The sequence below is a fragment of the Grus americana genome, chromosome 1 (genome assembly GCF_028858705.1).
Source record: "Grus americana isolate bGruAme1 chromosome 1, bGruAme1.mat, whole genome shotgun sequence".
Lineage (NCBI taxonomy): Eukaryota > Metazoa > Chordata > Aves > Gruiformes > Gruidae > Grus > Grus americana.
In genome coordinates, this window is record NC_072852.1 from 152,970,281 (window position 1) to 152,982,535 (window position 12,255).

The 12,255-nt window shown below is 41.2% G+C and overlaps 1 protein-coding gene across 19 annotated transcripts in view; it reads right to left on the bottom strand.

Annotated features, from left to right (window-relative positions):
• Positions 1-1,011: 1,011 nt before the first annotated feature.
• Positions 1,012-12,255, bottom strand: part of MCF2L (MCF.2 cell line derived transforming sequence like) — a 164,624-nt gene continuing 153,380 nt past the window's right edge. For 7 of the 19 annotated variants that reach the window (XM_054830639.1, XM_054830646.1, XM_054830673.1 and 4 more), the window contains 9 exons: positions 12,133-12,211; positions 11,913-11,979; positions 10,482-10,597; positions 8,805-8,864; positions 8,377-8,451; positions 4,417-4,544; positions 3,672-3,784; positions 3,444-3,547; positions 1,012-3,324 (listed from right to left, as the gene is read on the bottom strand). In XM_054830639.1, the coding sequence (XP_054686614.1) occupies positions 3,230-3,324; positions 3,444-3,547; positions 3,672-3,784; positions 4,417-4,544; positions 8,377-8,451; positions 8,805-8,864; positions 10,482-10,597; positions 11,913-11,979; positions 12,133-12,211 (837 nt within the window). In that variant the 3' untranslated portion in view covers positions 1,012-3,229. Of the gene's footprint in view, positions 3,325-3,443; positions 3,548-3,671; positions 3,785-4,416; positions 4,545-6,987; positions 7,177-8,376; positions 8,452-8,804; positions 8,865-9,730; positions 9,818-10,481; positions 10,598-11,912; positions 11,980-12,132; positions 12,212-12,255 lie in introns of those variants that run through there. The other 12 variants (XM_054830655.1, XM_054830684.1, XM_054830730.1 and 9 more) reach the window with 8 other exon arrangements.

The following is a 12,255-nucleotide window of genomic DNA, read 5'->3' on the forward strand; positions in this document are numbered from 1 at the left end:
TTTTGTACTCCAACTAGCAAACTGCTTCCGTATCTAGGAAAGACTGTGCTCCAGCTTTGAGCCAGTTATCTAGGATATAAGAAACCCAAGATGAATCATAGAGTTTGCACTAGGAAATAAACATCATTAAAATTAAAAAGAAATCAATTATTATTAGGTTTTTATATAGAAAATTCTTTACTTTCCACTAAGGTAAATCTGGGCTGGAATTCTTTCATTTTTTGCTGTAACAAGTATGATGCGGTTGTGCTCAGAAAGCTTGGACCTCCTTTTGCTCAGAAAGTAGGACTACCTGCTACAGAGGTAGCTGTTACGTTAACAAGAGGAACTAAAAGCAATCACATCCCAATAATAGCTTAGCTGGATTTTGTAATTGCACATGGCCACCAAGTTGGCCCAAATCACTCCAGTCAGTGGGAAATTCACCTCCTACCATCGCACAATGGTCCGTAAAGCCATTAATCAGTGAATGCTCAAACACGTTTCTCTTCAGGTGCTGCAAGAGTGAATGTGGTTTCTTGTTTCTCACCCTGCTGCGGCTGTTGCCAGACAGGGACCTCCAGCTTGCTCTGCTAAGACTGCAGGATCGAGAGGAGCGTGCGTACAGGAGGAGGGCAGCCCTGGGATACACAGCTTCCTTAGGAAAAAACCAACAGCGATGAGCCATCTTGCAAAAAAAAAAAAAAAAAAAAAAAAAAAAAAGGGTGTGTAGGAGAAAGGGAATCAATCTGATTACCTGGCACTGGCTTTCATTTCCTATCCTCAGCCTGCAGACGTGCCAGGTTAAGTGAGACAGGATCAGAAGGGTAAAATGCTGTTTTTCTGTGATCGTCCAGAACGAGTAGGCAAAGGATCTGAACACAGGGACCCTGACAAGCATCTCACTTTCTAGGCTTGCAACAGCTAGAGAGACCTGGTTTTCTGTCTCAAATCCTTCAGCCTATCTCTGTTTTTATATAATACCCATGAGAAGCTTTTAGGACTCTGAGACAAAGTAAAACACAGAGCATGTCGATATAAAGGCATTCAGCAAGAAGCGCTGAGATTTATTCAAATTTTCATAATTACAATAGAGACCTCTGAGTTTGAACTTCTAATTCACAACAGCAGTAAAAAAGGAAATGGTGAAATGGGTTGTATTAAAGTGCAATGATGTGGAGAAAACCATTGAAATAACACAAATGAGCCTGCGGTGAGAAATGAAAGGACAGTCTCATCCTAGCAATGACAGCAATATATAAGTAAATTATGTTACAGATAATTTACAAAATAACTTACATAGATGAAGCTGAATCTCATGTTGCCATTCCATTGTTAAATATCAGACTAAATATTCCCAGTCAGCACAGTATTATGTGGGGTAATTAAAAAGAGATCAGAGGATTTCTGCATTGGAAGAGATGCCTGAAGTAAAACCCTGATCGGCCTTTATATTGCAGTATTGCAAGAAACTTAAGTATTTATGAATTGTAAAGTGACACATTCAGCAGCATGAAGACTATAAATACATCTTTTACATTGATACATTATATCTACACACATATACATATCTACACACACACATATACACACAAGCACATACATGCACATAGGTGCATAAATATATGTGTGTGTATATATATGTTTCAATTTGTACTGACCGTGGTCAGCTGCATTTTGATTGCGTCTGGGGTAGGGTAGCTTTTGCAACCCAGGAGTAAGATCATTCTTTAGAATATTTGTTGTTTAAGTTTCCTAAGCTGCAGCCTCTAAAATACAAAATTCTGGCATAAAGACAGACTTCAGGGCTCAGCCATCAGAGGGGCTGATGATTAACAGCAGTTCCCGTTGACATCATCTGCTGTGCTTAGTGCTTCTGAAAAATTATGCTCTTAATGTCCACCTTATTTTTAAGTGTGTACATTGAATTCATATTGTACATGAATCAGTTAAAAACTTATTTTCGTATAAGTAAAAATTTTTGAGAAAAGGACAGGAATGAATATAGTATTCCATACATGCACACAGTTTTGGACGGTTTGTAAGGAGGACATGCAAAGAACGTCTGACAAGGTGAAAATTTACAACATTGGCTTACATCATAACTTGAAACATGGCAAGTTTAGCATCACCTTTCTTTTAAAAAAAAATTGAAATACTTGTCTGTAGCATAAACCTGCCTCTTCTCTAATAAAGTTGTTTTTTCTCCCGTGCCCCCCTTTTATAGAAAATGTCATTGCTTTTTTCTCTTTGAATAAACCTGCAACAAACACTATTGACTAAAAATGTCTGATTTCTAGCCCTCATAGGTTTGTCTGAAGGAAGGCTCTTGACCCATAGTGCAGCCACAATAGTTTCCTCTGCCTCTAACTGCATGTTAATTGTGAGAGCTGAAGGTAGCCACGCAGTTACCATTTATTAAGAAATCATTTAGTGAATAAGAACATTTGTGTTTCATTGTGCACCTGCACAAGGAAAAAGATACTGCTAAATTGCCATGGCTATGTAAACACAGTGATTTTGGTAAAGAATTTGGTTGTGAGGTCAAAATACCTCAGAAAACAGCTACTCCATTGCACATGTTATTAAAAGGTTGGAAAGAATAAAATAATATTTTCTTTTGATGCTGTTGTGGTCAGTGAATTGGTCATGTCTGCAAGCCAGTCTCTAGGGAGCAGAAGAATATCCTGAAGATCCAAGCGAAGAGAAAAGGCTGGACCAAACCTCCTTCCTGGTTGCTGCAAGAGTCCCGTTCGCTGCATTGACCGAGGTATGTCCTTGGAGAAAGGGGCTTTTGGGGAGGAGGAATTGTAAACTCTGATTTATTTTCCTCATACCTATCCTGTACAGTGATTGCTATGTTATTAGTTTACAATAAGGATTTAGCACTGAACACATTTTGTTTGCTCACATTCAGATCCTGGCTGTTACAAAATGATACAGTTCTGCAGAAACCTGATTGCATACCAGTGAGAAAATGTGTTTCCCCCCAACAGCTCTGCAGCTCAGACTTCAGAGCAGGAGCCTCTACAAGACCCTATTTCAAATCGTTTAACTTTTATTTACAATTCACATTCCATGCACTTTTCATTGGGATCTTCTGGGAGAACCTGTAAAAATCACCAGTGAAAATACTCAAAGCTGGCAATGCAGAACTGGCGGTTCTCCGTTTGAGTCCAACATCCAGAACTCTGCACAAAGTGACAAACTCCGGATTTACCTTCCATGCAGGTGGGGTGAAAATGTAATATTAGCCCTTAATGTCCGAGAAGCTGGTGCTGCTGGCGTTGCAGCTGTCACTGCAACTTGATGATGTGCTCAAAGTGCTGGAGGCAGTGCCTGATTCTGAGAAAGGCAAAGAAAAAAAAACCACAAGAAAATATGATATGGTGGTTGTTTTTCACAACTTACTTTCATAACAGGAATCTTCAGAAATAATAACCTATTTATGATAAATAGCCTACCAGAGCTGCTTAAAGATTGAGCTGATTTTGAATTGCCTATGAGCATCAACAAATTGTTAGCTGGGATCCAACCTTCTCTACCAGTGCTCAGGTTCTTTACACACCTAAAATAATATAAAAATAAAAAGTCAAATTGCTTCATTTCATGCCTTTGAAAGTTTTACCCTAAACATCTGCCTTCCAAACACAGTTCTGCATATAAAAGTTTCCAAACACAGATCTGCGTACCAAAGTCCATCCTCCCCTTCACGAATCAGTTGAACTAGATCTCCACTTTTCACTGCAAATTCTTCAGAAACTCCTTTCTCATAATCAGTCACAACTGTATATTTACCAGGAGTCTAAATGCACAGAGGAAAAACATAAACAAATTATTTCTTGAGTAATATTGAGTAATCTAAGATATGTTGCAGCTTTTGTTAGGAAAATTTTCGTACTTTTCTCTCCTTTCTCATGCACAAACATGCTGAAGACAGTGTAAATATACATGCTGAGAGGCAGTAAAACTTTGCTGTTCAGTTACATGCAAATTCAGTACATGAATTCTTACACTCTGAAAGACATTCAGTGAAATGTTTCCATTACAATAGTTAATTCAAATATCTACAAAAAAAATCCCAAGAAAAAAACCCAACAAACCCAAGCTGGCAACCTAGTGACACAATGTATGTGTGGAAGCCTGTCGACATGGGAGCTGAGCATGTCATCGCTTGACCGCTGTACTAGGGCATAAGCGGTCACAGTTTCACTAGGCTGCGGCTACACGAAGGCACAGATGGACCTTCCCAAGGTACAAACACAAGGCTGATTTAAGAGAAGGGGATATTTTCCATTTCCCTAGGAATTTTGCCCAGCTGAGGATTTCAAGGCAGACACTTTCCTTCCTGTAAGCTTCAAAAGAATTCCCGTATGCTGCCACACACAATGCATCAGTAACGTTTGCTTAGCTTAATAGGAAAGCATGTCTGGTTACCAGCTTCATCTCGCCTCCCCCTCCTCCTCCTTCTTCCTCTGCATCTGATGAATTCAGCGGATCTTCAGCACTAGACCAGCCGTCATTTTCTTCAGATGCATCAAGAGAATGAGCTGTTTTAGCCCAACCTTGGGGAACAAACAGCCACTGTTAACTTTGCAGCAGTGAGCCACTGACTGGGAGAAATGTTATTCCCACTGAAAAGCTCTGAAGTGATCAACATAAACAGGTGGAAAACCGTAAATGGGGAAAGCTATTACAGCCACTGGGTGAAATTCACAGCTGGCAAAAGCTGGCCCGTTTCCATCAGAGTACGTGGAGTTGTGGTAATGCACAGCAGTGAATTTGGCCCTTGGGATTTACACAGAGGGAAACAGATGGAAAGAACACAAATGCCCAACTGAAAAGAAGCTATTTCTCCCTTATACAAAGATGAACGATGGATAGATACTCTTTTTCCTGGGAGGAGGTAGAAGACAGGAACATGCACTCTACGGGAAGAGGATGAACACAGGGGGGCTGTCACCCAAAGCAACCTAACCAGCCTGCTGGAACAGGGCACGGATGCACATAGCTTTGTTCAAACTGTTGACCACTTAGAGCTGTCAGGAAATCCAACACGAGCTACAGGCACTCTGTATTTAACCTGATGAGGCAGCTTATTATTTAAGGGTATTCAGGCACAAGGATTACTTAATCACACTGAATTATCTTGGTGTTAAATCATTGCACCAAACACCACAAGAACAATCTCCCGCCTGTCATTTATTGCCAAGTGTTCCTTCTTCTCTCTCAGGGTGAAGCATTTCATTTATTTACAAGGCTGAATCATATCCAGAGTGCACAAAATCCTTCTCCAAATAAAACTACAGTAAGTTTTACTAGTGGGATGCTTTTCACTGAGGTCAGCAGCTGCTAATAAATGTGTTCAGCTTAAAATGAAAAAAAGTCATGATAAAAGACAAATAAATATTTGTAAGTAAGATTTTGGTTCAAGCCAAAGAGTAACAACAATGAAACTCAATGAAAAGAATGAAAGGAAGAACAAACCTCCCAACTTTTATGTAACTATTGGTTAAGTTGAGAAAGCATCAGCATTTTTGCTCTTCACTGCTTCTGAGGCATTTGTCACATGGCTGGTCATACCAGCATTAGGAAAAAACCTGAGCATCGTCAGAGTAAAGCCAAAGCAATCTAAGAATCATAGAAAGAAATCAGACCCAGAGCACACCCAACAAAGTGGGACTTTTACCTCGCCTGGGCTGCTGGATGACCTGCACAAGGTTAGAAGTACTGACCCATTTGAACCTGTCCAGGGTTAAGAGTGAACTTCCATCTGTGAAGAAACTGAGCAATAAATTCCTGCTGTATTCCATGCAAATTTCCTTGGAAGCTCACATCTTATAGTTGGCTCACAGGACACAGCTGAAACCCTTTCTGTTATTTCCAAGTTAAGAACAATGCAACAAAAGAAAACTTGGTTTCTCCTAATTGTTCTAAGCTCTCATTAGAAACAGAACCAATGAGTTGCACAAAAGAAAAAGAAAGTGAAATCCCTGTAATTGCTCTGCCTGTTGCATCATACTCACTGGCCTGCTCATCTGGAACACTGTGGGTAATAGCTCTTGTTCCTCAGCCTCTTTCTTTTCATATATTGTGCTGATGTGGGTAAAAGCAGACTTGCCTGATCCTGCCACAGCAACAGCAGTCCTACTCCTCATACAAGCTGGCACTCTACTATTAACAAGTCTGTATAAAAGCCCATCTGATCCTGGGGTGGGGGGAAGTGGTCACTGTGGACATATTCATATTGGCTAACTACAGGCACCAAAACACTGCATGTGTGTATTCTGCACAGTGTGACTAAATCAGAGCTCCCTATACAGGCAGGAAATGTCAGAAAATGATAGACAGTCTTGAGAAAAGGCGAGGTTCTGCAGAAATCAGCTTAGATTTGATGGTGCCAGGATAACCAAGAATTCATTAAAGGCTTCTCTTCAGAAATGGGCCCACAGGTTTCTTCACAGAGATAGGATCTATCTGCAAGATGTGATTCTGTCACCAATTCATTTTCCTTGAGCTCACTGCAATGTAAGTCGGAGTGATGTAGCAGTGAAAGGAAACAAGTGGGGGCAATGTGGTCTGCACCAAGGAGCTGTGACCATCGTGTGGTGCAGTTTCATCTTGAAATGCCCAGGTCAACTGCCTGCTTATCCCTCTTTGAGTTAGGGAAAGAGAAGATATAAAGTGTCAGAAAAGAGATCAGAAGGTACAAGACAGACAAGGGAGTTACTAGATGGTTTAATTTACTTAGTTTAGGGGTTTCATAAAGTGAGAGGCTGCTAGACAGGATAAACAGACAAGTCTGTTCTGAGGACCCAACAATTTTACTGTAAATTAGCAATGATCAAGGACTCTCTACCCTGGAAAATTTCAGCATCTGTGGAAAAGACAGTATGTTTTCCACTAGCATTTTCAGGCTCTCAGGATTTCCATGGTACCTGGAGATCTGAGAGGTTTGAAAGCTATTCGCAGAAAAATTAACCTTGTAACTCCCATATCTACACTTACAGAGTTTCTGCATGCCTCTGGCCTGGGATTACACTGCCTGCTGCTCTGACAAGCTGAATGGTGTTGCATAGTTTCCCCAGCACAGCAGCTGAACCTCATCGTTTCCACAGGTGAGACAAAGGCTGTGGAAACCTGGAGAGGATGATGATGGTAGGGCTTGAAACGGCTTCATCTTTAGAATAATAGTTTCTAAAAGAGATGATGGTGAAAAGAGAGGCAGGAAGAGAGGGACTGCTTTCACAGAATCACAGGACACCCTCCACTAGACCAGGTTGCCCAAAGCCCCATCCAACCTGGCCTTGAACACTTCCAGGGAGGGGGCATCCACAACCTCTCTGGGCAACCTGTGCCAGTGCCTCACCACCCTCACAGTGAAAAATTTCTTCCTAACATCTAATCTAAATCGACCCTCCTTCAGCTTCAACCCATTACCCCTTGTCCTGTCACTACACTCCCTGATAAACAGTCCCTCCCCAGCTTTTCTGTAGGCCCCTTCAGGTACTGGAAGGCCGCAATTAGATCTCCCTGGAGCCTTCTCTTCTCCAGGCTGAACAACCCCAACTCTCTCAGCCTGTCCTCAAAGGAGAGGTGCTCCAGCCCTCTGATCAGCTTCATGGCCCTCCTCTGGACTCGCTCCAACAGCTCCATGTCTTTCTTAGTCCTTTCCTTGTACTCTCTAGTTAATTAGCCCCAGAGATTTGTACTTAAGCCTTCACCAACAGCCTTGCTGGTTAGAAATGGGTCATTCAACTGAAATGCTTTTTATTCTTTGCTTAACTGTGGGTTGGGAGGACAGGAGGCAAACTCCTACAAGGGGTTCAGTTAAATTATCTGCTCTTCAGAGAGTGGTAAAAATTGCCTACTATCACCCAAAGAAAGATGCAACAGGACTGTAACTACAGTAATAAATGCAGATCTAAAATGGAAATTCCACATGACAGTGATGATCCCCACTCTGACTAGAGTACATGCATTTCAGATTTTTTTTTTTTTCCTTTTTTAAAAGTTAAGTCCTCTCCACAACAGGCACAGTGACAGGAGGATGCTAACTGGAAAACCAAGTGTCTCATAGCAACTGGATGTCACTGTAGTTCCATTAAACATCCAGCTTCTGGTTATTACTTCAGTAGAACAGCCCTTTCCCACTGCCCTCTCCCAAAAACTAGTTAGCCATATGCTTCTTCATCAATGCCAAGGTAAAACTTCAAACAGTTGTGCTACCAAAGCCAAGTATATACAGAAGCTGACAGACCCACTTGGAAAAACTCGGCTGATCTCAATACCACTGCACGCAACAGCATCATACAGGTATCCCCAGCGCTGTGATGCAACATATTACATGAAGGATGTGTGAATATTTCTGGAGTACAAGATATGGTATCACTCTACCTCTTAAACCAAAAGGAGTTGGATCACTCACTACTTCATGCCGTTTAGCTTTTTTGTCAGGACTGGTAGGAGAAGCTGCAGGAGGATGAATAGGCAAAAAAACACAGAAGAGAGATATTGAAGAACTGGAAAAAAGAGAATAGGTGGATTGCATGCTAAATACCTTTGAGTTTACACTGGAAAACAAATGGATTTCTGTAATCACTCTAATTTTAGCTGTCACTGGTCAATTACGGAAGGAGGAATTAATTACCGACATGTAGTTATTTGAAGATAAATTGACAATTTTTTTTACAGTACTAGATGAAAGTACACGTAAACTTTTCTAAATGAACTAGACATCAACTGAATACCATTAATTTCTGTTTTAGACAAACATTACCAAATTAAGCAATCATTTTTATATAAATCTAGCGCTACAGCAATACCTGGTCCTGTAAGAAGGATCAATGGCAATGTCTGGCTTTTAGCAGAAGGAGATGGAGTTTCTGTCAAGGCAAGCATGGGATATTAGTGCTCACCTCATTAGCATTACATACACAACCCTAGAGTCTCTCCAGAAAGAACTCAAAGGTAATCAGGTTTTAAAAAGGCATTCTGAAAAGATGCTTGGGAAAAAGAAAAAACAATCATGCTCTTGAAGAAGTGCCATCACCTTAATGCAATTCAGACTATTTAAAGACAGCTGTTCAAAGCAAGTAGTAAAATGTACCAGTGCGATTACTTGGCAGGAGGAAGCAAGAAAGGTCTCAGACTCCTATTGCCTGTTTTAGCAAAAAAAGTAAAGACCGTTTCTGGAAGCATAAGGTAATTTTTTTTTTTTTTTTTTTTTTGTATCCAGCAAAACAACATTGTCATACACATTCTGCTGTAGTCATGTTTTGGGAGTTCAGTTAGCAAGGATGCTAATACAGAAATACTCTAGAAAACCTTGATTCCTTTTTGCCAAGTACAAGTGCATTTGGGGCAGATCCACTGAAGCTAGAAGCAGGCAAGGTGTCTGATCTGAAGACCACCTCCTTCCTTTAGTTATCCTACAAGAATGGGGCACTATAAAATCCTTCCTTGGCCTTGACGGTGAGACTGGAGGCATTGGAAACTGCACTCCTTCCCTTGCATCTCAAACAGCTCACTTTTCCCAGCTGCATCTCCCCCTCTCACTCTGGAGCCGGTTTCTCTTGAAATCTCCCTGCCAGGATCAGTGACTCAGGAACATAGCTTGAAATTAGGAGAACAAACTAGTGCGCTAGTGCGTACACCAAAAAGCTATTACGCTACACACACACATAGAGTGATGCTTCAGTTACAGCCTTAAATAGAAAACAGTCTAGCTACTTTTTTTTAAAAAAATTACCTTTCTGACTTTTGAGGTTAGTAAGGCCCTGCAGCGTAAAGCGCTTTTTTGAGAGTACAGAGCATTCTGAGGTAGAGCTAGTGTCATCTACAAAGGAAGAGAGAGACACAGAAAGAAAGGGGAGAAGGCCATGAAAAGATCAACGCAAAAAGTCGTTTGCAGCCCTGCCAGGAAACCTGCATGTTCGAATGAGAAAGGACAACTCAAAGTCCAGGTACAACAGAAGAACCCAAGTGGCCAGTTGTTCTCACTGTGCAGGGGCTTGTACTGCCACTGGTTCAGTAAACAAACTCCATGATGGGAACCAAAATTAAAGAGAAAAAAAAAAAAACCACAACCAAAACTCTTCAGAACAGGTGATGCTGAGAAATTTATCCAGAGGAAGAGAACCCTGAGAAGTTGGGCAGCTCTAAGAGAAGACCTACTGCAGAATCAGGCCTCATAACACATAGTTCCCACCTCCTTTTGGCTACCCATCATTCGAGGTGGCTTTGGGCCTGTCCACACCACACAGAGGAACGCAGAAACCCCAAGCTAAGGGCAGATGGGACCGAGCTGCTGGTGCAGTGTGGGCAGCACTTTGTGGGTGGGTTGCCTTAGGGCTGAAAGCAGCAAAGCCCTGCTCGTTCAGGTGTGATGCTGCATCTCCCTGCACTACCGTGGCTACTCTGCTGGTGGATCTGCCTGTGCATCTGCAGTGCAGGCCATGCTCTTTGCAATTAAAGATAACAATACACACGTGTAAACTCACCTTTGCCTTTCTCAGGGTACTTTGGTGCTACTGTGGTGCCATAACCTTCTAGACTTGTGAGATCAGCTTTTCTCTCCTCTATTTTTTTGGTGTTTCTGATGTGGTTCCGTGAAGGACTGTTTATTGGAAGAAAATTAAGACAATCAATCCATCTCCAGCAAATTTGGGTCTGAACAGGGGTGATGACCTTTGGTCACAAGCTGCCTTCTCCATACAGATATATAGGCTGAAAACCATTTCCTAGCTACTTCCCAGATCACACGTTCCAGGGTTGAAGAAGTCATTGGTGACTGTGCATAGAAAGACCATGAGCACATACAAAGGCGAAAGACTCCCCTAACTGACTGCAACCACATGTACTATGGCAGTAGGAGCCACTGAAAAGACAGCTCAGGACAACTTCCACTCTCTGTCAGTTACAGGCACACATTCTGTGCTGACAGTTTTCTCCTGAATGTACTAAGGGAAGAAAAAAAAAAAAAAGGAATAAGCTCTGCCCCTCAGAAACTCTTAACACAGGAACAGATGAGGAATGAAGCAAGAACATAGGTTGAATCTTGCAGTTGGATTCCCATCACACCTCCAATTGGGAATGGAACGGAGAAAGACATCCCACAAATATTACACATCTGGGAAATTCTCCCTGAGTGATAAGTAGATGTAGAAAACAGGCAGGGCAGTAAGCTACTGATACATATTTGAGTGTACACCATGTGGGAATTACTGAAGGTACGAGCACATGGGCTTATGGGTATATACACATATCATGAAAAAAAAGTGAATAGCAGAGGAATAAAAAGAGGTATCAGAGAAGGGCAAAACAGCTGGTGGGAGCAGAAGAATATACAGGTTGGCAGGGTGAGGGATAAAAAAACAGGAAAAGAAAAAAGCTTGACTCAGTATTTGGGACACAGGAAGAATCAAAACACATCACTTTGTTCTTTTCCTCCAGTTTCTTCTTTTTTCTTTTTTTTTTCTTTTTTTAAACTAAGGACAAAGATAATGCCCTGAAAAAGACAAAAAGGAGATAACATCACATTGGAAAGGGAAGAAAAAAAATAATCCAGGTGAAGGAAAAGAACAGAGAAGGAAGGAAAAGGCTGGTCCACATAACTCTCTTATCTGGCATGTAAATTATATAATTAGCAGCTCAACAAGCAGATCCATAATACCACCAGGATTTTGGCTGGCGCAGAAAATTACTTTTCTGTGTTGTTCTCTATCAACTGGTAAAGCCCATGCCACTGCTGCTCAGTTAAACAGTTCTGGATATGTATAAAGTCCAAGTTTTACACCTTTATAGTAGGAAGAGACCTAAAAAATCCCTAAAACATAAGGGCTGGTATTAAGGGATAGGAGTAATGAAGAACTGCAAACTAGATGTATTAGTGTATTTACAAGACACCCAGGCTGCTTTGACAATCTGCTTACCTTGTACAAGATGATGCTGGTAGAGGTAAACTCTGCGTTTGTTCTAGTGTCCTGTGCTGACTAGCTTCTGTAATGGAGGAAAGAAAAAACTAGTAACATTTATTTGTTTTTTGAGCTTTTAATTTCTACAGTCCTACACAGTGAAGATATACAGGTCAGGTTTTGAAGTTCAAAGAGAAAAGAGATTAAAAAATCCATATATATCTCCAAAATATTTTACCTCTGCATGCCTGCAGTTGACTTGTCAGCACTTTTCTTATTTCATTTACCCAAGTAGCTTTAACTTCAGGGGTTGGTGCCTACCCGAAAATAAATACAAGCAACCATCAAGCACAGAATACTT